Genomic DNA, 24905 nt, shown 5'->3' with positions numbered 1-24905 from the left:
TCCACCATGTTCCACAGATCAGCTTGTATGTTCTGGATCATGAGCAGATCCTTTCTTTCTCCACACTTTGGACTTTCCATCACTTTGGTAGAGGTTCGTCTTGTTCCAGAACTTTTGTGGATCATGTCTGTATTTCTTTGTGAATTCCATTTCTGACTCGTACTGCTGATGAGTGCTTTTACATCTTGTGGTACGGCCTCGATATTTCTGCTCTCGAAGTCTTTGGATGGTGGATTGTGATCCCTTCATCCTGTCCTGTAGAGGTTGTTGGTGAAGTTGGTGATGTCACTAACTGTCGTTTTTGGGTGTTTCTTCACAACTCGCACAATGTTTGTAATCAACTTCTGTTGTCCTTGATGACCTGTTCCATGTCTAGTTGTTTGTGCCCTGTCCCAATGTCCTTGTTTAACACGTCTAGATGTAAAATATGAGAGAAATGAATGCAGAAGTTCATTTTTTGAGCTTGAACCCAGATGTCTTTGGTGGCTAGCGAAATAGAATTGTCATTACTTTTTGCAGGGGACTGTAAGTGATGATATTTTTTATTCTGTGACCCACAGCTGAACTGTGTATATTTTATATGACGCTACGTTGGTGCTCGTTACCTCATGCCATCATGAGATGGGGAGCAAAACCTGAAACCAGATCTCTCTCTCTCTCTCTCGGAATGAAGAGTCATGTTCTAAATAACGTGATTTTTAAAAAAAAATCAAAATAAATAAATACATAAATAATTTTCATTTGAACGACATTGTGAGCACATGACACTAACCCACACCCGTAACCTTAATTATTGTGAACTTTTTTTTCCCTTCTTTTCTTATATTGGAGTTGCTCTTGTGTGTAGAAATAAGCACCCATGAGAGCATGAAACCTCACCATCACCACTGGAGAACTTGTTCCTGCTTGTATTTATGGGTGGAGGAAACCGTCATGTGGGGGGTGCGTGTGTGTGCGTGTGCGTGCGTGCTCTCCCCTACTGTGTCCTAGTGTGTCATACTGGAAACACAAGGCTAATGAAGTGACACAATACATATTTTATTACACTTTTCATTGAATTAATCACATTTATATAAGACATTTTGTTAACAGCACTGATGTTTGCCTGTTACACGCTTCTCCACCCTGTTCAGCATGGTTTCTTTTATTTATTTAATCACCCTTTTTTTTTTTTTTTTTTTTTTCTTCTTCTTCTTTCTTTTTTTTTTTTTTTATAACCGCTTGAGCGTGATGTTTTGTTGTCTTGGTGCGACGGTAAAATGCTCGATGTCGAGTGACATTTTTGTTTCTTTGTGTAATATGGCTCACATGCACACAGCTCTGAGTTCACTGCCTTTCATTGAGGACCTGCATGCTGTTCTGTGCTGAAGAAAATGTGAATCATCTCTTGGAGAATGGACAAAGGACACAGCGGCTTTGTATGAGGACCGGGTCAGAGATGAGAGTGAGGGGGAGAAAGAGTGAACAGTTCTTTCACATGACCCTCAACATTGAAACGTGCCAGTGATGTTCATGTTCTTCTAAACGAACCCTGGTATACCCCTAACCCTAGAATAAGTCTAACCAAACTGAACCGTAACCTTAGCGAACACTAGAGTAGCCCTAGACCAACCCAGCTTGACCCTAGCTCAATAACTCCAGGCAAGACTTAACACTAGGACGACCCCAGCCCAACCTTAACCATAAACCAAAAATACCCTTAGGCTAAACCTACCACTAACCTACTAAGCCTAACCTCAGCTCAACCTTTACCCTGGCTCAAACTTTTGGCAAGCCATAACCATACTCCAGTCTTCGAGCTAGACCAATTTAATTCAAATCCGTCCCTTGTCCTTGAGAAAATAGTGTTAAAATGAGTGTCCCCATATATTTCATCTAACAATACCATTCATTGTTGTAAATGGTCTGCTCTTATATAGCGCTTTTATGAAAAAGTGCTTTACGCTGTGTTTCTTACACACGCACACCAATGGTAGCAGAGCTGCCATGCAAGGCGCTAACTTGTCAGTAGGAACTCGGGGTTCAGTGTCTTGCCCAAGGACACTTCGGCAAGTGGAGTCACATGGACCCGGAATCGAACCGCCAACCCTACGATTAGTGGACAACCCGCTCTACCCCCGATCCACGACCTCCCCGTTGTGTCTTATTAACTTGATATATTTATTCTTAAACAGCACCAATATTTCTAGAGTTAACTGTATAGATAAAGTCGGAAAACACAAGTTTTCCTTCAATGGGTTAAGAGAGACCCAGTTCCAGGTTCAACACAATATCAACTCTCTCGTAATATCGGATAAACCGCCTAAAATATCAGCAGGGTATTTGAGGTTTCAGTGAACTGTTTTTGATTGGACTAGCATTCACTCGTGGATGTTTACCAAGGCTGGATGAGATTCCCAGCCCAACTTTTCCAACACTAATCTGCTTGATCTTGTATCCGTCATTCATTCACATACTGGAAAAAGTTCCTCTTGTTTGAGAGTCATATTTGAAGAGAAAACCTTTTTTTCCAGGAATATATACGTCTCACTAGATGCGAAAGGAAGACGGGAACGTCTCCGGGTCCTCTTCCGTGGGTTGCCGGCCCCCTAATGATAGAAGCAGAGGCTGTTTCTGCATAGTTTCACTGCTGGAGTCATTAAGCTGAGGTTCCCCAGGGATCCGACTCGCAACCACGGCCTCCCGATCTGTACAGCACAGTATTAACCCCACAGACTGCTTACATCTGCTAGAACACGAAGAGTTGTTTACCTATGGACTGTGGCCAACTCTAAGAAATATCCAGTATGTTGTTTCATCCATCCATCCATCCCCAGTAACCGCTGTATCCTGGTCAGGGTGGTGGGTCTGGAGAGGGCAATGGGTGTGAGATCAGGTTCATTCGCACCATGGGGGCAATTGAGAGTTGCCGTTTCACCTACCAGCATGTTTTTGGGACGTGGGAGGAAACCGGACAATCTGGTGGAGATGGAGTAGAACATGCACTGAAACTCCAGACAGACCCATAAAACGGCAACGTTTGAACATCAAACAGTGCTTCAGTTTGCACTCGGTAACAAGAAACAAGGCAAAAGGCACCGAGCAGGACACGTCTCATCTTCTAGCCTGTTACTCCATGTTTATGGCCCAGTTGAGCGACCGGGTGCTGCATTTGTCGGTTTGTTTTGTACAATATTTCTGAACAGATTGCTGTTATAGATGGTTAAGTGAAACACTTCAGAACCCCCAAAACTAAGTACAGTTTTCAAATCTGAAATTTCTGGTATTTTGTTATGGTCACGAGTCGAGCTCCTGGCAAATCTTCACCTGTTCCAGCCTGTTTTCTAATAGATCCGACGAGGTTTCCTGCTTCTAGCTGCTTATGTAATTTTTCTATCCCTCATCTCTTCTGCTTTGAAAGCTTCATGCTGGTCGATGAAAGGATTTTATATCTAATGCACCAAACAAAGTATTGTGTGTAAATGTTTGTGCAATGGTTTTTCCCCCATTTTGTTAAAAGGGTGCCGGTTATTTTGGCGTCGACTGTAAAATCTCACCCCCCTGTCCAGTTGCTAGGGGAGCTGTGTGTTTGTTTATATGTTTTACTACCTTGCTTTGAAGAGCCGCAGAACCTCCTAAAACCACCGCACCTGCGGGATTGACCCGTAAACGTACAGTTTAGAGAAACACTGAGGGGTTACAGTGTGGGTCGGCGTTTAGGACGGTGTGAACATCGGCACGGGAAACGAGACGTGTGGGTGTGTGAAGTGGGTCTGTTGTCTGAAGAAGGTTTACGTATACGTATACACGTGTTACATGTCGGAAATGTCATTCAGATATGTCAACAGCTCATAATTAAAAAAAAAAAATTGAAGAAAAAATCGCATCCCAAAGCACCCCCTTTGCCGTTATGATGACCTCCACTCTTCTGGGAAGGCTTTCCACTCGATTTCGGAGCACGGCTGTGGGGGATGATTTGTGTCCGTTCAGCTACAAGAGTGTTAGTGAGGTCAGGTACTGATGTCGAGGGAAGGGGCCTGGGGTGCACTCGGCGTTCCAGTTCATCCCAAAGGTTGAGGTCGGGACTCCATCCTTGGCAAACCATGTCTTCATGGAGCTCGCTTTGTGTGACTCCCATGACGAGACGGTCGTGTAATACGAACCGTACCACAACCCGACGTCTCTGAACGTCTTGTGTGTAGAAACCATTGGTTCCGTGAAGGGAAATTATAACGCTACAGCATACAGACGTTCAATACAGTTGTTTGTGGAAACGGTTTGCAGAAGAACCGGGTATGGGTGAGCTGGTCAGGTGTCCACAAACTTGGTCCCGTATAGTATACGATGCTGAAATATGGTTCAATTCAGACCACTCGAATTTTGTACGTAGTCTTTAGAAAATTGGGATGGAGGAGGAGTTTGGGATGGTGGATGTGAATTTACGGTAATATTCCGGTCTGATCCGGTTATATTGGACCGATCAGACTGAAGTGCGTCTCCGTTTCTACTTCCTGTAGGTCCCGGTGTTTAGCGTCTTTGTTCTCGGAGTTTATAGGTTTCAGCGCGTCTTCCTTTTTTTTCCATTTCTAAATAGTGATCACCCGAGCTATAGCTGGTCACGATTTGTCTTTCTCTCAGGTTCTTGTTGTTCAGATATTCAGCTAATTGGATTTGTCTGATTAGAGCTGTGTACGTGTTTTAATGTGGTTTGGGATTTAATTTGGTTTTTCCACTGTTCGGTGTACATGTTCTTTAGCTCAGGTGTGAGAGTGTGTCTGGGTGAGTGTTTTTGTTGGGTTTTGGCTGAGGGGATGAGTTTCTGTGGACAGGTGGTTAGTGAGGAGAGCTCTGTACGGTAGGGATTCGGGGTTGGAGTGATCGATTTGACTTTATGTTGACTTTTTTTTGCTCTATTTGACTTTATTGAATATGTGTATGATGTTTACCCAGTGTGAAGTGATGTTTTGTTTTGTTCGCTCTGTTCTGGAACACCACGATGCCGGATTTGCTCCGGTTCACCGCTCGAGCCCGTTCACGGCCGTACGCGTGGTCTCGTCGGAAACGACTAGCGGTGCTAATGACCTTTTTCCGTAAATGATCATACTCAAAAGCACAGTTGAAAAGTAGAACTCTAGAACATGTTGGATGAGAGAAGCAAAAATCCAGTTTAACGTTCCAAAAAAACACGAGATCCGATCAGCGAGTCGTCCAATCTACGCACAGACTCGATGCCCCGTTTCTTCAGTCTTATCTTTAGGTTATGGCCAATGATGTCATTCTTTTGAAATCCCTATACTGTATGTTGTATAAATGAGAGAAACGCAAGTCGCGCTCTATAAGGGCGTCTGCTAAACGCCGTAAACGAGTTTTCAGACACTTCGGTGTAGGTGAACGAGTTATTTTGGAAACGTTTCGAGAACGTCGGCGTTGACCGGGAGCGTCTTTTAAAACAAAAATACAGTTTTCCTATCTAATCCGGATTAATGTGGATGTAGCCTGAGGAAACCTGTATTAGCCTTCACGCTCCACTGGGTAGCTGTCGTCGTATGGTCGAGAGGAGGCGGGTGGGAATTGGCCAAGATCAAACTGGGGAGGAAAAAATTCGGATTTTTTTCCACACGGCCCAGCCCCGGCGCTAATTACACAGCTTTACCGTAAACGAAGTTCAAAGTTTATGTGTGTAAGTGAATGTGTGTTTAGGAAATGAATTAAGCAACATGTCTCATGAAGGATTCAACTGACTGAAATCCAGCTCGGAGTTCTTTTGGATGAGGAGTGAATGAATGTCTTGGGTGACTTTGCTGAAAGGGGAAAAAAGAAACCGAGACGGCTCACGGCTGCTGGGACGCTGCTTACATGCAGTGTAACGGCATACGTGCTATTAGTTGGGTTTGTGTAAATGTTTTTTGTTGTTGTTGCTTAGTCGCCGTGCTCACGTTCTCGTGTGTGTAGACAGCACTGTTCGCCAGGGTACGGTCCGTTTATTTAGAAAGTTGTGCGATCATGAACGTGCGAATACTTTATCACCGCGTACGCTACTATACAAGTCCGCTTCCATGGCGTTACAGACCAAACGCACGGTCTAAAGCATCTTTTCCTGATTACGTAACCCGGCGTACTCGTCTGCCGTCTGTCTGCTGCAGTAAAACTCCCGTTCCTCGAGCAGTTCCCTCACATCATCACCTACCTGTAAAACTGTGTCCAGGAAAGGTGTCTCGAAACGATACAGAGCCAAACTCCGAGGTACAACCGCAAACTACTTCCCGATCCTTTTATAAACGAATGACCTCAGACTTCCCCACATGACCGCTGCGGGAAATGCAATAATCGCCGTCTGGTAAACATGAGGTAAGATTTTGTGTTTTATTTTCCAACCGGACAACCAGCAACGACGAAAGAAACATGAGACGCACATTTACGCAACTTTCCCCTTCTGCCAAACGTCATCGATCAGTGTCTCGCTTTTCTTTTTTTTATTTGTGTATGGAAGATGCTTGTTGCCAGACGATGGCCGTCCGTGTCGCTCAGAGCGTTTTACCATCTCTCTCGGGTTTCGTATGTTTTTAGTTTCATTCATATGTGGTACCGAAATGAATTAAAATGAACAAAAATACATTCTCTTGGGGTGTGAAAAGGTCTGCAAGTGACTGCAAATAACGTCGAACAGAATATCTTTCATTTGTTTATGTAGTATTTTCCATCGTACGTTTACAAGAAACCGAAGATACGATTATTTGATCCATTTCTAGACGAGATTATAATCTGGAGATTTCTATAATCTCAAGTCTGTTCACAGTCGGGGGATTTCCACTTGCCAGGGTGTCACGGTTTGCTGTGACGCCGATTTTATAAATATAATCCAGGTTTGTACAGAAAGATTATGACCAGGATCATGTTTGAGGTTTTCTTTCTTTTGTTTAAAAACAAAAAAAACATTCAGCTTTTTAATCGAGGCAACCGTTAGATAACTTGTTCCTTAAATAAACTACACCGGCGTTAAATCCACGGGCGCCGATCCCGTCCACGCTTCCGAGTGGAAACTTTCAGAAACTTCCATGGTGTGATGTAGCTCGTGGCGTGTGACGTTCCCGATGCGTCCTGCTGTGCGACTCTGCCTTCTAATTCTCATGATGAGGTGAAGTTAACGGAGGCGGCTCGCCGGGCCGTCGGGCGCTCGGAGTAATCTCGCGCACTTTAATACCACGAAGGACGCTTTTAAGAAGAGCCTCTGGCCTCCTCTGGTCCCCATCTGGTGGTGTTTATATACATCTTCATCCCAAGTAAACCAAACCGACAAAGCACCGAGTGTGATCTACTGTTAAAGCTGTACTGTTAAAGTTACTGATGCAACTCGTGCTAGGTTTTTATTTATTTGTTAGTTTATAAAGTATTTTTTGAACACATTTGTGTGTGTGTGTGTGTGTGTGTGTGTGTGTGTGTGTTCAGCACTGATGGAATAACTGTAACACTTCTCTGTACCGGGAGAAATACAGAACACCGTGTTCACTTCTTCAAACTCCTTTATAAACGGTTGTAATGCTAACCGAATGCTAACGTCGGACATCCCTTCGACTTCATCCCTCTGGAGAAAGTATCCCCGTCTCCGAAAGAACAAATTATACAGACGTAAAGCTTCATTTTCGAATGTGTTTGACTGAAAAGTAAGATCCTGTCAGGTCCAGTTCACGCTTCATCAGAACCGCTTCCGAGAGCCACGGAAAGCGCCGAGCGTTCAGGCTTTCAGAATGTAGTGTTGGTAAATAACATCTTATTGTCCGTCTGTGTAAAACGACAGTGCTTTGACGTCCAATTTATTTACATTTATTTATTTATTTTACTTCAGCCTAATTTGACGGAGGTTATACCCCTCACACCGTCCATTAGCAAACATTTACTTGAATCCCTGGTGTTTTAAAATGTACTCTGATTTAATTGCAGTCGAAATTACAGAACAGTTAGCGGTTGATCTTAGCCTTTAAGTCTGTAACCGATTACGAAACAAAACAAAAAAACCGGCTTCAGCTGACCGAGTGGTTAAACTGTTTCGATAAGAGGAGCGCGGAGAAAGACTACAGCGTTCCGTTTCCTAACGACGTCCATCAGGTAAAATAAAGCATGCAGAATTTCTCTCTTCAGTGAAATATTCATTCTTTTGCTTTATTGGACGTGGGCGTCGATCATCACTGACTACGTCTATAGTCTCTACTCGTACCGCAGCCGCGTTCCGAGCACGACGTCGACGTGCGTACAGGCGTCGGAGTCGGAGTGTTCCCGTGTACACGCTAGTGAGCGTGCCGATCGACACGCGCTGTTATTTCCCGGGAGGTTCGAGATGCTGCCGTCGCTACCCAGAATAAAGCGTTTAGATGCAACAAATTATCGATTAAACGGGCCATGTTCCAGGGTTCGGAGTCAGAATATTGTCTTCATCCGCGTTTACATGACTCGATACTAATTAGACTATTTCCGTGTGTGTGTGTGTGTGTGTTTCTGCGTATTGATTGCTTACACCTTAAATCACCATGAACGGGAAAAACATCAGCTTCAGAAGATTCTGTAAAACCGAACAAACTTGGATTCATCAGTGGAACAGAAACAGTTGAACACTGCTACTGGAGCTCATTTACACGGTTCTCTAAACCACACAGAGAGAGAGAGCGAGCGAGAGAGAGAGAGTCGTTTCCTCATGCGGTCATCTGGTTTCCTGATCGTGGCGTACAGCCAAGCCCACAAGTCAAGCTTGAGCTATATAAGAGACCGCAGAAGACCGAGCGCGCGCACACCATTCCTGCCGTTCTCCCATTTGAGGTCTTCTTCACTTCTCTGAACGACCGTGACCTGGGTGAGACGACATCTCATTTTCCCGTTCTTACGGTTTTATTCTTCATGATGTGATCTTATTTTCATTATACAACTGAATGCCGCTACGCTTTGTGAGTGTGTTTTTAAATGTTTATTTTTTATCTCTTATTTTCTTGTACATCACCTTAAGTTTAACTGATACAACTCTCACCCCTGTGTTCTTCACTCCTCGTAGTTTCACTACAGGTACTAAATAATTAATAATAGACTTTACTAAATCACAAACATATATTTAAGGGGTTTGAAAACAAACAAAACATCCCGATACTTAAATCTGTGGCTTGTTTTATTATGTGTGTTTGTTGGGGGTTAGTTTTGTTTCGTGGGAAACGTGTCCGTTCACTTTGCAAGGGAAAAGGTTTTTTTTTCTTCTTTCATCCTGTTTTGGTTCAACATTTAAATCGTCTAGCGTTAGAAAATCTCGAATTAATTAATTAATTAATTCATGTGTATAAGTGAACTGAGAAATGTTCGATTTATTAGAAGGAAAAAAAACACAACAACGAGGTACGTGTTGAAGATTGGGGGGAAATTTCACCCGGGTTCCGTGAACTTGTGCCCGATGTGGCGTCGGATTCCTGTTCTTGTCTGATGGCGTGGAACTCGATGTGGTCTTCTGCGGTTGCAGCCGGTCCACCTGAAGGTCTGCAGCGGTACTGAATGCTTTTCTGCTCACCGTGGTTGTAAAGAGCGGTTGTTTGAGCCACTGTAGCCTTCCTGTCTCTCACTGACGAGGCATCTCCTCACCCAGAGCCGCCTTTGTTTTTCGCATCATTCTGCGAAAGCGTGAACTCTAGCGACGTGTGTGTGTGTAAAATCCCAGGAGGTCCTACATTTCTGAAATACTCAAACCAGCCCAAATATCCCCCTCCCCCCATTCCGGTGTATGATGATCGCATTTTTACGTTCCCCGGATACACACTGATGACTCTTACAGACGTGATATGGGGACGTAAGAATGTGTTTTTAGATCCGTTTTCTTACTCCACGGCCTCTTTCTTTTTCCAAATCTAAATTAAAACACATTTAATAGAGCAACAGCTAAAAAGGGTTGAACAACGCAGTATGTAGCCTCACGTTATTTGGGTAAAAGGGTCAGAGTTTTAGGAAAACAAGTAAGACTTTTAATTATACCCCCCCCCCCCCCCCCCCCCCCCCCCCCCTTCTATGCAGATACATTGCTTTTAAAATTTCTCTGACTTGTAGGAGTTCCGTGTCGGGATTATATTTAGCGTGAAAAGAAGAAAAGGTCATCACCAGAGGTGAAAGGCCGCCAGAACAGACTCGAGATGGCGTACAAGCGAACGTGGGTCTGTCGTCTTCTCCTCTTTGGAATTTCCATCACCTTCGCTCAAGGTTTGTTTCGCTTAACCTTTTCGTTACCCCCATTAACCCGACCGTAATATTTATTCACAGGCAGAGTTCATGGTACAACCACTCGATCCAACCCAGCCCGGTTCTAGCTCTTAATGTGAAATTATCCGTGCCGAAAGTGCTAACAGGACTTTACCAGCTGCTTTTATTGGTAGTGGCATAATCTCATGCATTTCACCCTTCTGTAAAGACGATAAATAGCCTCCTGGTTGCGCTCCCTCTCAGAAACCGAGCTCGATGGGAAACGATGCGTGTAAGCCGGAGGCAGTCGGCCACGCCGTACCGTGAGCTCGAGGTCAAGCCGTGTCGGTTTTAAGTTCCTGTGATGAACCTGGAACACGCGCAAGCTTGAATAATACGAGGTCGAGTACCGTTCAACCGCATGGATTAATCCTACATCGTTATCTTACGGTTATCAAAACATAGAAACGAGACGTCGTCAAGCTCTAGCGGTGAGAGCGTCGGTCTGTGAAGGAGACTGATCGCTAACAGATGAGTGAAAATTACACAGGAGTGTTTGTTTTGTGTGTGTGGGGGGAGGGGGGGGGTTCCTGATTTAAACATTTACATCCTTTGTTTGGTTCAGGTCTGAAACTTTTTTTTTTTTTTTTTAAACACATTCAAAACAGTGTGAGTTTGTTTATACGTGGATATAATGTTTTAAAACGATCACGTTACGTTACAATTTATCAAGTTAATTTCGACCGGCTTGATTGCCTCCTCTTTTTTTTTTTTGTAGAATCTGGAAACCAAAACATTTGAGATATTGAGAGTTTGGAAGCATAAGGAAGCAAGTGGCCTTTTTTTGGCGGGGGATAAGACGGTTACACACACATCCAATAAATTTTATTAAGATCAAATACCAAGACAAAATTCATGCTTAGCTATATTTACATCTGCCTGACCGTCTAAAGTTTTCATGTAAAAACTTATTAAATGTTGTTTACACCTCTCTGGTGCCAATAGCAATCTTTTAATTATACTCTATACACTATATACAGTGGGGTGGTGGTGGGATTTGTGGATCTACACCTTGCTTTATTTTAAAAGCTGCAATACAAATGAATTTGATTGTTCTGATTGAGTTGTAAAAATGCTGAATTTCTCTACAGGATCAGGAAGATCCATGCAGGACAATCCAGCTGTGTTCGATACCGAAGGTATTTATATTTATCAAAACATTTATAAAAGAGCTACCATAATCAGGATTACTCCCACAGGCTGTCAACACAGCTCTTCCACCTGAATGCTTTTGATTCATCATTATTGGTGTGCTGGAACTGAAATAATCTAGTGCTGAGATGGTTGTGGGAAAAAAAGAAGGGATATTGAATGCGATGCAACGCTAAGCCAGTGTTCCCGACCTGTCCAGGTGACTACGACTGGACGACTTGGTTCAACATCGATCACCCTGGAGGGAAGGGAGATTATGAGCAGCTGGATGCGATTCGATTCTATTACCGAGCTCGTGTGTGTGAATCCCCACGGGCACTAGAAGCTCGAACTACGGACTGGATACCAGCTCGCAGAACCGGAGAGAGAGTGCACGCCGAACCCGCTGTGGGATTCTGGTGCATCAATTCGGAACAACCTGAAGGGAAGAGCTGCTCTAATTACGCAGTCCGTTTCCTGTGCCCAAGAGGTAAGGTTTTACGTAATGGGTTTTGCTGACTGATGACAAATTTAGAACCTTCCAGAAAGACTGCAGTACATTCAGTGTTGGGTCTCTTCCATAAGTGCTGAAATTCATCTCAAACAAACAAAAAGTCCAAAGTGAGCAGTTTAGCATTTGGATGGAGTGGAAACGTTGGTTTTCTGATTAATACAAGATGTTGGAAATGTTTCCCCCAATGCCGTAGTAAAAACTGTTTCAGTGCTTTATCTAAACACACATCCACAGAGGGACACTTGTGCTCTTTTGAAGTGTCTGGGTTTTTTTTCTTGATTTAATTAACAAACGTCATTGTGAACGTGGCCAGAAAAGGGACTGCTGAAAATAAATGGACATCGAATGTCAAATCTCTCCATTACGCTGTTATTTAGTCACGTTTCTATCTGTACAGATCACGCCCTTTGGGCACCGTTACCTGTACACAATCGGCTCTAGGATTTCCAATCCGGTTTGATTTTGGGAATGGTCAAAATGGACGATTGTGACGGAACCTGACGTCTGAACACCATGAAAACCTAATTGCACATGTTGGTTTTTAGACACCAAGCCAGAAACTCAAGGAACGTGGGGTCAGTGGTCAGACTGGACCCCGTGTCCCGCACAATGTGGCCAGGTCGCGGCCCAGGTCCGATCCAGAACGTGCACAACCCAATCCAGGCAGTGTAACGGGCTAAAGATGGAGAGCAGACAGTGCAAAGGACCCATATGTCCAGGTGATGTTGCTTATTCACAAAGAAAGACACATCAGTAAGATACTGACTTTCTTTTTCTTCTGTAAACAGGGTTACATGTTTAGTACCCCCCCCCCAAAAAAAGGCCAAACTGTGCTTGTCTATGGGATGGTACACTCAAGGATGAGTTTTCTCCTGGGGAACATGAACCTTTTAACTCATTTGATTGTACATAATTAGAACTTTAAAGTAGTGTACCTCTAGTGGTACAAGAACACTTCAGATTTCTAACAAATTGAAAAACATACCAGTGAGCAGGGGTCATCAACTGGCAGATGGTGGTCTGGATGTGGACCCAGACCTCACATCTTAACCAATCTAATCAAGCACTTGGAAAATACTGTAGTAACATGGATAGTTCTGCCACTCTAATATCTGAACGTGAACCTTTTGCATCTTCTTCTTAGGGCCAATCGCATGCATTTGTTGAAGTTCTTGGGGTAGCTCAGTGAGAAAGCGAGTGAGGAAAGTCGTGTACATACCAAGCAAAGTATAATCTTTCTAAAAAGCATCTAAATGTCTCCTCCTCTTTTGTTGATTTTAGGTTGTAGTTTGCAGTGTGCGATAGGCAAGGCAAACACAGACTGCAGTGCTTGCATGTGTGAGGATCACACGGTGCTTGGGTCAGTTCGTAGAGCTGGAAGTCTTCCAGCTCCTGGGGCAGCAATCCTCCTTTCAGGCACAAGCCCCAAACTTCTCACGCTATCTGACCACAACGGACACTTCCGTGTACCAAGGATCTGCCCAAACGGCAACACTACACTGCTGATCAAGCTGCAGGGCCACAGACCTCAGGAGATTGTTATGCCGCTGAGCTCTGAGCCTACAACTGTACTTCATGTGAAGCTGGAGCGAGCAAGTAAGCCTCTAAAATTCAATTAAAATACATTTGCTGCCTTTCAAAGGGAGAGAAATAAAAATCCCACTATGCACCTTCCTCAGAAAACCTGTATGTGCAAAAGAACCCAGAGTCAAAGGCGAGGAGAAAGGGTCAGACAGCTGCCTTCTGCTGCAAGGTTACTGGTTCACCTGAACCTGATGAGTACCAGTGGTAAGACACAAACCAGTTCTTAATGCAGTGTTGTGTTTTTAAATTTATGCAATTTGCCAAAGTAAAGAACGATAACTTTGATTTGTTATCTGGCACCATAAAGAGTTCAATTTCACAAAACAGTCCCGCCGAACTTTTTGAGGATCGCCCCCCCCGAAGTGTGTATACATTATGTCTACTTTTGGCATACAGCCACAATCTCTTAGGAAAATCCAGAAGGATTTTGAAAGGTTGAAAACCTTTCTGCTAGCAGGGCTCAGTCTAACTCGCACCACAAGATATGTACTTCATTTCATCTCTCAGGGGAAATCAGAAAGAAACCACTTTCCAAAAGCTAGATTCATAACCATTCCCAAAACAAAGCTTTCTTCCAAGAGTGTATACACTACAATACCCCACATATAGATGTTCTATTTAAACACCTAGCTTATGGCAAAACCTATTGGAGTAGTGTTCTACAAAGAATTGTTTAAGGGCTTCTCCACTGGGACAATCCAAATAACCCATGAGAGTGTTTCCATTTAACCTTTCAGAGTTTATGAACAAAATCTCCCCCAAAAATTGGAAAACGTACCTTTTGATATTATGTTATCACGTCTTAGCATCACCATAGTATGTAGACATCGATAATCCCCCATATAGACTGTTTTTGTATAATACATTAGCTTTGCTTTAATGGAAACCAGTTAATTTCCTCATTTACACTGGCTAATTCCAGGTTTCACAACGGAACTCTGCTTGCGAAGAGCGTACATCACTATGACGAGAGACTGGTTTTGAGGAACCTGAGCATGGCTCAGGCTGGAGAGTACTACTGCAGAGCCACCAATGAGAACGGTGCCATTAAATCCAAGCCAGCCACACTCTCAGTCATAGGTGAGCTTTTATATAACAGGCAAAAAAAACAATTCCTACCTGTTTACTGTTGCTTTGTTCACCTTGGAATCTCTTTCTATCTAAAAAGATCAAGCTGAGCCTTCATGCAACCCAAATCCTGAATCCCACATGATCCGTCTGCCTCATGATTGCTTCCAGAACCAGTCGAACTCATTCTACTATGACGTAGGAAGATGCCCCATAGAAACATGCAGCGGCCAGCTGGACAACGGTATTCGATGCAAAGACTCCATATCTTTCTGCTGTGGGGTGTCCAAAATGGAAGAGAGACAGATAACATGCCAAGGCTACCAGTTACCTACGATGGTGGTCACCCAATGTGGCTGCAAAAAATGTGTGGAAATAAAGACAATAGTTCGTGGGCATGCTCTTGCAGCAGATACAGGAGAGCCCTTAAGGTTTGGACACATCTATATGGATGGTGCAAGGATTAGCCGAACAGGATACAAGGGCACTTTCTCCATCCAAGTTCCCACAGATACTGAACGGCTAGTTCTTACTTTTGTAGACAACATGCAAAAGTTTGTGAACACTACTAAAGTGCTTTTGTTCAACAACAAAGGTGGAGCTGTGTACCATGAGATCAAACTGCTGAGGAAAAAGCCTCCTGTTACCTTAAGCTCAATCGCTAGCAACAAACTACAGCTTGGAGAAGTACAAGGTGAGGAACCTATGGCCGAGCTTGAAATTCCACCAAACTCTTTCTACAAGCAGAATGGAGAGGTATTTGTAGGTAATGTGAAGGCCAGCGTTACCTTCATGGACCCAAGAGATGTATCCACAGCAGCGGCCGCTCAAAGTGATCTCAACTTCGTTGGTACCGAAGGTGATACGTTGCCCTTGAGAACCTATGGCATGTTCTCAGTTGACTTCAGGGATGAGGCAGACGGGGAGTCACTGAATGCTGGAAAAGTAAAGGTCCGACTTGACGCGGCCCAAGTCAAAATGCCGGAACACCTGGAGACAATGAAACTGTGGTCCCTCAACCCAGAGACTGGCCTTTGGGAAGAAGAAGGACAGCTTCGTATGGAGAAAACACGACGACGAAAGCGAGAAGAAAGGACTTTCCTCGTAGGAAACATGGAAATACGAGAAAGACGGCTGTTTAACTTGGACGTGCCTGAAAACAGAAGATGCTATGTTAAAGTCAGAGCTTTCCGTAGTGAACGATATATGTCGAGTGAGCAAGTGGAGGGTGTTGTGGTAACTCTGATTAATATGGAGCCTACAGCTGGTTACTCCAGCAACCCTCGTGCATGGGGTCGGTTTGATAGCGTCATCACTGGTCCCAATGGTGCATGTCTACCTGCCTTCTGTGATGACCAAAGAGCAGATGCTTATTCAGCTTACGTCATGGCAAACCTGGGAGGTGAAGAACTGGAAGCAGTAGCTTCAGCGCCGAAATTAAATCCCAACATCATTGGTGTCCCTCAACCCTATTTGAATAAGCTGAACTACAGAAGAACAGATCACGACGATCTCAGAATCAAGAAGACGGCGTTCAGTATCAACATAGCAAAACCCAGCCCAAACGCAGCCGAAGAAGCAAACGGTCCCATTTATCCAGTGGAAAAACTGAAGGAGTGTGAAGAAGCTCCATTTAATGCACCTCACTTCCGCTTTTCAAGAGTCGAAGGAGATCGCTATGACTACAACACGGTTCCTTTCAACGAGGACGATCCAATGAGTTGGACAGAAGACTACTTGAGCTGGTGGCCAAAGCCGACGGAATACAGAGCTTGCTTTATTAAAGTAAAACTCAACAGCCCACATGAACTCAATGTCCGTTCTCGCAACATGGGAGGTACCCATCCAAGAACAGTTGGCCAACTCTACGGCCTTCGAGACACCCGCAGTATCAGAGACCGGGACCAGTCCAGTGTCTCAGCAGTCTGTTTGGAGTTCAAATGCAGTGGCATGCTGTATGACCAAGACAGAGTGGATCGCACTCTAGTAAAGGTGATCCCGCAGGGTAGTTGCAAGCGAGAGAGTGTCAACAGCATGCTACAAGAGTACTTGGTCAATCATCTTCCACTAGCTGTCAACAATGACACCAATGAGTTCACCATGCTTGCACCACTGGACCCTTTGGGCCACAATTATGGCATCTACACAGTTACCGACCAAGATCCTCGCACAGCTAAGGAGATAGCACTCGGACGCTGTTTTGACGGTACGTCGGACGGGACGTCACGAGTAATGAAGAGCAATGAAGGCGTGGCATTAATCTTCACTTGCGGCGACAAAGAGGTCACCAGACAGAGCGTGTTCCAGCAGCTCCAGAATGCTCCAGGCCGGGCCATAATGGGGACTACTCGTCCAGGTAGAGGCAACCGGAGGCAGAGAGGAGACTCATCAGCCACACTCCGTAATAGCCAGAGAAGAAGTACCCGCAATCCCAACAGTCGCTCTCCAGCGACCCGCCGAAGCTCCTAATGAATATGTCTAACGGAAATGGCCTGGCGAGATCTAGTTTTGTTTTGTTTTTTACACTAATGCATAATTCCTACGTTATAAGATGAACTGAGAAACTAGACTTATGGGTTAGAGTACAGGTTCCGAGCCCTGGTCCTGAAGTACTCCCTCTCACGCATGGGTGTTTTTAAAAATGTTTTCTCTGCTCCCAACACACTTGATTCAACTAATCAACTAATTCCTGAGATGCAGTGGGCATGTTGGAGCAGAGAAAACAAGGTGAAGGACCAGGATAAAAGAACAACTAATCCCCATTGTACCACAAACTGAAATTAAATTGTTTCTGTTGGCACGAGGTTTAAAATGTCAACAAACTCATAGCAATATATTAGAAATAAGATTATGTCCAGGAAAAAGCATTTCAAGGAATGTTTCTTTTTTTACCCCCCTCTAAACAATTTAATCACTTTTACCAAATACATCTACTCTTAAGTCATATACATCAATCACTTACCTGTACTGTGATAGTTACTACTTGAAGTTGTAAATAGTGGGATATTTATTTCATACACAATGTTAAGGAACCAGAACTTAAAATAAATGTCTATGTATTTGACTCACACTACAGAAGGTTTTTAAAAAAAAAACCAAAAAAAAACCCAAACACTGCTGGAGTTCTCACATTGACCAACATTTTTGTGAAGCAAATAATTTAAAGGGGGTTAAAACAAAAACCCAAAACAAAAGGAAAACCTCAAATATTTATTGGGACCAAAGTTTTTCATCTGTTCAGCCCATAATCTTCCTCCTCACTGCTACAAACCTGCAGAAGTTACAACAAAAGACCGAGCCCCACACTCCTGCACGAGTCGTTTAAATCTACCAGCATTAGAGCAAAGTAAACCTTTAAATGGAAAGAAAGAAAGTTATTTCACTTTCAGAACAATTCAAAAGCACTTCATAAGAAATGCCACTTACAAATTGTACTTACTTTTTTTCCCTGCTTTTCCATCCTTTAATAAAAAATAACAATAAGAAGTGTACCTACCACCAGTGCTTCTCATGTAGTGTCTGCTGTAAATGCACTGACATTTTTAAGGGGGAAAAAAAAATTGTTGAATTATGTGCATCTGATGTTGCTGACAACTGGCAATCATATAGAGATATAATTCTGTGTCAATTTTCCACCAGAGGAAAATATCCATACTTTGTTTTTGTGTGTTTTTTAACCTAGACATTCTGTATACAATTATTTTGCATAGAATATCACACTTGTTTCTATGTAAATAAAGTTGCACAGAGGTAAAGACCATCAGCTTTGTTCCAACCAAAATAAACAATGTTTTCTGTAATATTTCACATAAGGCATTATGATGATTATTTTCTGAGGTGGGCCAATTAGAGAAGACACTTGTGCACAGATGTCTCGCATCCTAAAGTCTTTGTCAGAGGCAGAGATGTAAATACAAGGCAATTTGATAGATCTTCCTTTCGTCACCAAACGGCAATTTTGGTGATAGCAGCTTCACTAAGAGTTGTTTTGACCACTGAAGCAGTAATAGTAAAAGGCTGACACAGTGTTTAGTTCAGTTTACTCCAGGATGGCACTGATGATGAGAGAAAATGAGAGACGGGGGATGCTGCATGTCTTGGGGGGGGGGGGGGGGGGGCGGCGAGGGAGATGCGATTCAGCCTTTGTCACATGAAGTCCTCATACTCATTGTAGCCGCCGTCAATGTCGCCATAATCTTCAAAGGCGTCTTTCATTTTTGCTTTCAGACCGCCGCCGGCAAGGACGAGTTTCTTTTTCTTCTTAGTACCTTTGGCTTTTTCCTATAAGGACGTGACAAACAGATAAGCAAGGACGATGGACTTCACAGAATATCAAGCCGTTTAATGAAATGATTTGACAGTAAGCAAGCAGACAGCCCCCTCTACTGCATGGCTGAGGAATTACACTCTGGCCTACATGATAGTCATTTCAGTAAGCTCTTTATCCTGGGCTTATCCTGGTTCCGGAGCCTATCCCGGGAACGAGGCAAGGAATACATCCTGGATGGGATGCTCAATCAGGATCGAACAACTGTGCCGCCTCCTCTAGGACACAGCCGGGCGCAAAAACTTGCATCCCGGTGGCATCGGTTGCATCCAGGTGAAAAAAAAGGACAACATACCTTTATTTTACATTTAAACAAATTAAAAAGGAATTCCGTGACATTAAATTGAAATGGTGCTATTCTGCAACAAGACAAAGAAAGTAGTGTATGGAATCTGCCAGAATTAACACAAACGTTATGAAAAACTGAGCAGATGATGTTCTGGGACATATATATAGAGAGATGGACATTTAAAAAGGCTAAAAGTACATCACATCCAGAAAGTGCGTGTAAATATAGGAATATGTATTATGCCTTAGGGTGGGTGTGCAAACTTTGGCACACAACTATAATAGGAAATGTACCTATTGCATGTGTACTGTTGATGAACTCAGTCACGATGAGCTCCTATAATAATAATAATAATAATAAGAGAAAATAACTTAACAGCTTACCTTTTCCTGCTTTTGCTTTTCAGTGAGAAGAACTGACAGGGAATTGTTGATTCTCCTTAAGTCGTCTAGTTCCACTGTGACAACCAATAATAAGCAAACTTTATACACTTCAGTGTAACGTTTTAGAAAACACACACACACACAAGTCCTAGGACATCTACTCACGTGAAATACAGAGCTCCCGAAACAACGACTCCAAGAAGTTGGAATAATGCACCGACTTTTCAAACAGTGTAATCTTGTCTCTGATCAACTTCTCAAAAACTACAAAGTCTTCCTTAGTGGAGGGACACATGGCTTCAATCCCCGAGGCACTGTTTGTGGTCGTCGTGTCAACACCTGCAAAGTGGAGTCATCATCGTCATCGTCAAAATAAGTTAATTTCCTTTATAGGAGTTTTGTGAATAGTTTAGTAATAACATTTCAGGTCCATATACAGCGCCCTCCACAAATATTGGCGCCCTTGGTATGTATATACGAGCAAAGAAGGCTATGAAATATTTTTTTGTCTTCATTGTTTAACCTGTTGATCTTTTGTTCAAAAAATAAAATTCACAAAAATACTCTGCTCTCATGGAGATCAAACAACTGCAAACAACAGGTTTATCCCAAACCCCCCCCCCCCCCAAAAAAACAAATATTACCTTCTTTCTCTCCTTGCAGCTTTGCTTTGAATTACAGTATTGAGAAGAACATTAAACATACAACAATAAAAAAGTAAAATGCTTCTTTCAGCCGTCGTCATTCATCAGCGACGATTAACTGATTAATTTGAACGCGTTATTAAAACAGGCATTTTGATAGAAATAACAAATATTATCAGAAGCTGAATTGGTGAACTCGTCTATTTTTGGTTTGTTTGCCTTTTCATCCGAGGCTTTAGATGAAACACATGGAGCAAGTGTATAAGAAACAATCGTTATGGATGACGGGCTCTCGACAGAACTCACCGAACGCTTCACGTGCGAGCGCCAGGTCCGACTCCTCCTGCAGCTTCTGCAAGCGCAGTTTCTCTGCTGCCTGCTCTTCAGGCGTGAGCTGCGAACCGTCCTGGGTCTCTTCTAACTGTTTAAATAGCAGTTAAAAACAAACAAAAAAAAACACCTTATTAAAGCACCCAACATCACCGAATGGTGACGAGTTACCTTGTAATTTTGTTTTCATTGTCAATTTTCATTTTTCAGACACACCAGGACGTGAGCTCACTAGTCAAGACGAGAAAACGTAAAACAGCATGACAATTTAATAAATAAATAAGTTATAAAAGGGGGGTTTGGGAGGGAGCTCTAGCCTTGTAGCTAGTTTCTGGCTTGATGAGCCGCCTTCAACTAAACTAATTTACATAAACACACAATCGGTTCAACCTGTGTATCAGGTTCATGTTCAGAAAACTAGAGTAGCTGAACTTAAAAACCCCGACTCACCCTTTTCCTCAGCTCCTCTTGTTTTTTCTCCTTTACATTTTCTTTCTCTTTGATTTTAGCGCCCGGTTTTTTCTTCTCTGGAACTTTCACCTCTGAGAAACAGAAACAGAGTGAATAGGGAAAAAAAACAAAACAATGAATTACACCTGGATACCATGCGATATTTTATAACCCCGACATATAATCAGATAAAAAGCGTGCGACTTAGACGTTTAACCTTAATGCGGTTTTAATGGTTGTGAATAATTTAATAAAGCACCGATGAGGAATGCCTGTAATTACCCAGACTAAACCAACCGGCGGAAACCGTTTAAATAAGACGAGGCTTTCGAATAGAGTGATAACTGTTGTAATGGTAGCATAGTCCACGCCCAAAATAATCCATCCACCATCGGTCGGTGGCTGGAATACAATGGCAAACCGTTTCTCCATTAGCAAGTCTGTGGGGAAAGAGGATGCTCTAGCGTGCTACCGGAAAGCGTGTTTTGGTAGCTAGCATAATTTCACAGCAAATACGACAAGCTAGTCATCTAGTTTATATGCGTTTATGCTGACTAATGAAAATAATATGAAACTAATGAATATGCAATTTCTGTGTAGCCATCGTCCTATAATTTATTTACTTTGTGTAAACTGGTTAATGCGCATGAGTCCATGCTAGTGCGTCACTAGCAAAAAGGTGTTCCTCTGAAGCGGCCGGGATCAAAACTAGTCTTAAATCAGAGGCGGCGAAATGCTGACTACGCACAAACGCACTTCCTTGTTACCAAATGTACCTCCCGAATTCTCGAACCCACTGTTTCCTCTGCATTTTAACCACAGGAAAGCTGCCGCGAGACGCGTTTTGTTTAGAACTGCACCGCGCCGCAATGGGTTTTATTTTTCAACTTTGTGTTTATGCACAGGCGTGGACGATATGACCAAACGAATAAATAAATAAATAAAAACCACGATTCACGAAGGCACTGGTCACGATTTCCCATCGGTTCTAAGTGATTCTAGAAGATTTCCATCTTACGTTTTTACGCGCGCATTTTCAGACGTTTTGGTGTGGACGAGCTATTTTTGGAAAATGTCGGAAAATATTTGTTTTTATTAAAACAAACAAATAAATAAATAAACAAACAAATAAACAAACAAACCCCGGGGGGAGAAATCGTGTTGTGTGTACTCTGCTTTAAACCGGAGCGCGCACCTGTTTTTTTCTCCTCCACCTTCTGTTCTTCCTCATCGTCATCGTCCCAGTTATCCTGCATGAGAAAAGAGAACAAACGTAGAACTTGAATGTTAAAAAAGTGGAAAAAAGAATGAAATACAGAAAGAAAGAAAGAAAAAAATCAAAAACAAAAAAGGATCCTAACGTGTAAACAGTTTAGAATCTAAACGCGTTTAAATGATTACACTCGCAGCCTGTAAACCCTGCTATCTTTAAGGAAAACAATATCGCCGGAAGGCTCGATAAAAAGGCTCCTACTTTATGAAGTAACACTTAGAGGATGATGAAAACTCGATCTGTAAAATTCTTGTTATGGTCATAAACATCAATATATAAGATATATTTACATATAATAATAAATTTTAAGAATATATTCAGATATATATTTTTTTTTTAAAGGTTAGAGGTCATAGGGTTAAAGGTCACGAACTCGGTTCACCCGTATGTCAGTGGACTGTACTATTGTGCTGGTGACGAGCTGCTGAAAAGCAACTTCCAGAAAAGTTGTCAAAACACACAAACACTGTTCACTGAGAGTAAAGAAAGAAAGAAAGAAAGAAAGAAAGAAAGACAAAACAAAAAAAAAGCCTGCGCCCGAACACAGTTCTGGAAAACATCTACGTGATCCTGCAGGACGCATTTATCCATCACTTCTAATAAATTCTGGAAAACCTTTAAAAGATTCCAGATCACCTCCAAGACATCGCACAACAATTATAAGGGATTCTGGAGCAAAAGGATCTTCGTATCGCTTCCGAGGTTTTCTTTTATCGCTTCTGAGGGGTTCTGGAACTCTGACCCACCACTGAAGGATTTCGAGCTCACCTCTAACTGACTCCATGTCAATGCTAAGGGGTTTTGGAGCACCGCTAGAAGATTCGAGATCACCTATAAGAGACACCGGAACACTTCTGAGGGTTCCACACAAATTCGAAGACAACGTGTTCTATATTTCTCTTCTAAAGATTTCGGGAACAACGCTAAGACATTATGGCAATCTGGAACACGCCTCTGGGATTCTGTATGATTTTAATGGATTCTAGAACACTTCCTGGAGGAGTCTATCAGTTCTAAGTGATTGAAGAACACCCCTAGTGGGTTCTACTAGTTCTTAGTAATTCTAGAAAACTTCTGGGTGGTTCCATCGGTTCTAACTGATTCCAGAACACTTGTAGAGGGCTCGATCAGTTCTAGGTGATTCTAAAACACTTTTAGCTGATTCCACGGGTTCTGAGTAAGCCTAGAACACTTTTATAGGTCTTGGTAAATTCTAAGTGAATCCAGAGGACTTCTAGAGAATTCCATCAGTTCTAAGTGATTCCAGAACACTTCTATAGGGTTTGATCAATTCTAAATGAATCGAGGAGGACTTCTAGAGACTTCCATCGGTTCTAGGAGAATCTAGAATACTTTCAGCTGATTATATCAGTTCTGAGTGAATCTAGAACACTTCTACAAGTTTCTATCAGTTCCAATTGACTCTAGAACAATTTTAAAGCATTCTTTCAGTTCCAAGTGACTCCGAAACACTTCTAGAGGGTTCCGGTCAATTCCAAGCGAATCTAGAGGAAATCTAGTGGACTTCTATGTAATTCCAGATCGTTTCTAGAGACTTCAATCGGTTCTAGGGGTATCTAGAACGGTTCTAGAGGCAGAGGTTGACTCGGAGGCTGTGCTGCCGCGCTCCGGTTCACAGGAACTCGTCATGCTGACGTCAAATAAAACGCGAACTTTCCAAGGTGGCGCAATCTAAATACCCCCTCTCTCATTACTTACTGAACAAACACGAGAAAAAAATATTTAAAAAATTATTAATAATAATAATAATAAGCGGTGTGTTTGTATGATATTATCTAGTGTGTTTAGCACAGAGTTAACCAGAGGAGTTTATTGTAGATAAAATCCGGGTGTCAAACACACACACACACACACACACCACAAGCAGCTGTTGCTAATTGCTAGCATGAGGTACCTGGCTAACGACAGCGTTACAACACAAAACCAATGTAGTAGTTAATTTGAGTAAATTAACCAATGTGACGGTTTTTTATAATTTAACATTACGATACCTGTTTAGCTGTAAGTTAGATGTGGTTATGTTGACGAGCCTGGGTCAGCGTGTTAGCTAGCTAGACTAATTTTGTAATAATAACAGCTGTGAACAGACCGCTATTTCAGCTAACAGCTAAAGTTGCATGCCGGCGGAAAGCTAGCCAGTTTAGCTTAGCCCTTAGCTCCGTGCTAAAGCTAGCTGAGCGGCTAGAACATCTGGAGTCCTGGGTTTGATATTTAAACACACGATAGACTGTTCAACTCTACGGGAAAGTGTATATTTTTGTTGCTACCTTGACGTCGTCCTCCTCGTCTTCTCCCTCCCACCGGTCCTTCAGCAGCACCGGCGCCGTTTTCAGCGGCTCATTCGGCTCGAACTCCTCCGCGTCTACAACACACACGCGCGCGCTTTAAACTTTAAACCGCATTCAGAACTTTTTTTTTTAAAAATATATATATATATTACCTAGCTTTAAATCTATATATTTTTTTAAAAAACTATATCACTTCTTACCCCACGAATCGGAATCCGCCATTTTGTGATGTGTGCGAGTTTATCACTCTAAAACAGCTAGCTGAAGGAACGCAGGTGCGCGTTCACGACTCCTAGCGTGCACTGCTGATGACGGGATAGCTGTGGAGCGCGCGCTCCCGCCCCCCATGTGCCAGGGCGCGCGCTCC

The 24905-nt window shown here is 42.8% G+C and overlaps 2 protein-coding genes across 4 annotated transcripts in view; one reads left to right on the top strand and one right to left on the bottom strand.

The window, feature by feature from the left end:
- The window catches only part of cilp (cartilage intermediate layer protein, nucleotide pyrophosphohydrolase), a 28495-nt gene extending 10124 nt beyond the window's left edge, over positions 1–18371 (top strand). The window contains exons 1-9 of one of the 3 annotated variants that reach the window (XM_017458748.3): positions 8722–8821; positions 10048–10197; positions 11328–11375; positions 11588–11857; positions 12427–12600; positions 13163–13477; positions 13561–13669; positions 14388–14545; positions 14634–18371. In XM_017458748.3, the coding sequence (XP_017314237.1) occupies positions 10131–10197; positions 11328–11375; positions 11588–11857; positions 12427–12600; positions 13163–13477; positions 13561–13669; positions 14388–14545; positions 14634–17002 (3510 nt within the window). In that variant the 5' untranslated portion in view covers positions 8722–8821; positions 10048–10130 and the 3' untranslated portion in view covers positions 17003–18371. Of the gene's footprint in view, positions 1–8721; positions 8822–10047; positions 10198–11327; positions 11376–11587; positions 11858–12426; positions 12601–13162; positions 13478–13560; positions 13670–14387; positions 14546–14633 lie in introns of those variants that run through there. The other 2 variants (XM_017458749.3, XM_017458750.3) reach the window with 2 other exon arrangements.
- eif3jb (eukaryotic translation initiation factor 3, subunit Jb) lies at positions 17731–24897 on the bottom strand. Its single transcript, XM_017458751.3, has 8 exons — positions 24739–24897; positions 24518–24612; positions 22152–22206; positions 20957–21048; positions 20483–20597; positions 19698–19871; positions 19533–19606; positions 17731–18814 (listed from the first exon to the last, which is right to left on the bottom strand). Exons 1-8 carry the CDS (start codon positions 24758–24760, stop codon positions 18680–18682), a joined length of 762 nt encoding a protein of 253 aa, XP_017314240.1. The 5' UTR covers positions 24761–24897; the 3' UTR covers positions 17731–18679.
- Positions 24898–24905: the final 8 nt, after the last annotated feature.

This window comes from Ictalurus punctatus, chromosome 27 (genome assembly GCF_001660625.3).
Source record: "Ictalurus punctatus breed USDA103 chromosome 27, Coco_2.0, whole genome shotgun sequence".
Lineage (NCBI taxonomy): Eukaryota > Metazoa > Chordata > Actinopteri > Siluriformes > Ictaluridae > Ictalurus > Ictalurus punctatus.
This window is presented reverse-complemented; position numbering and strand designations above follow the sequence as displayed.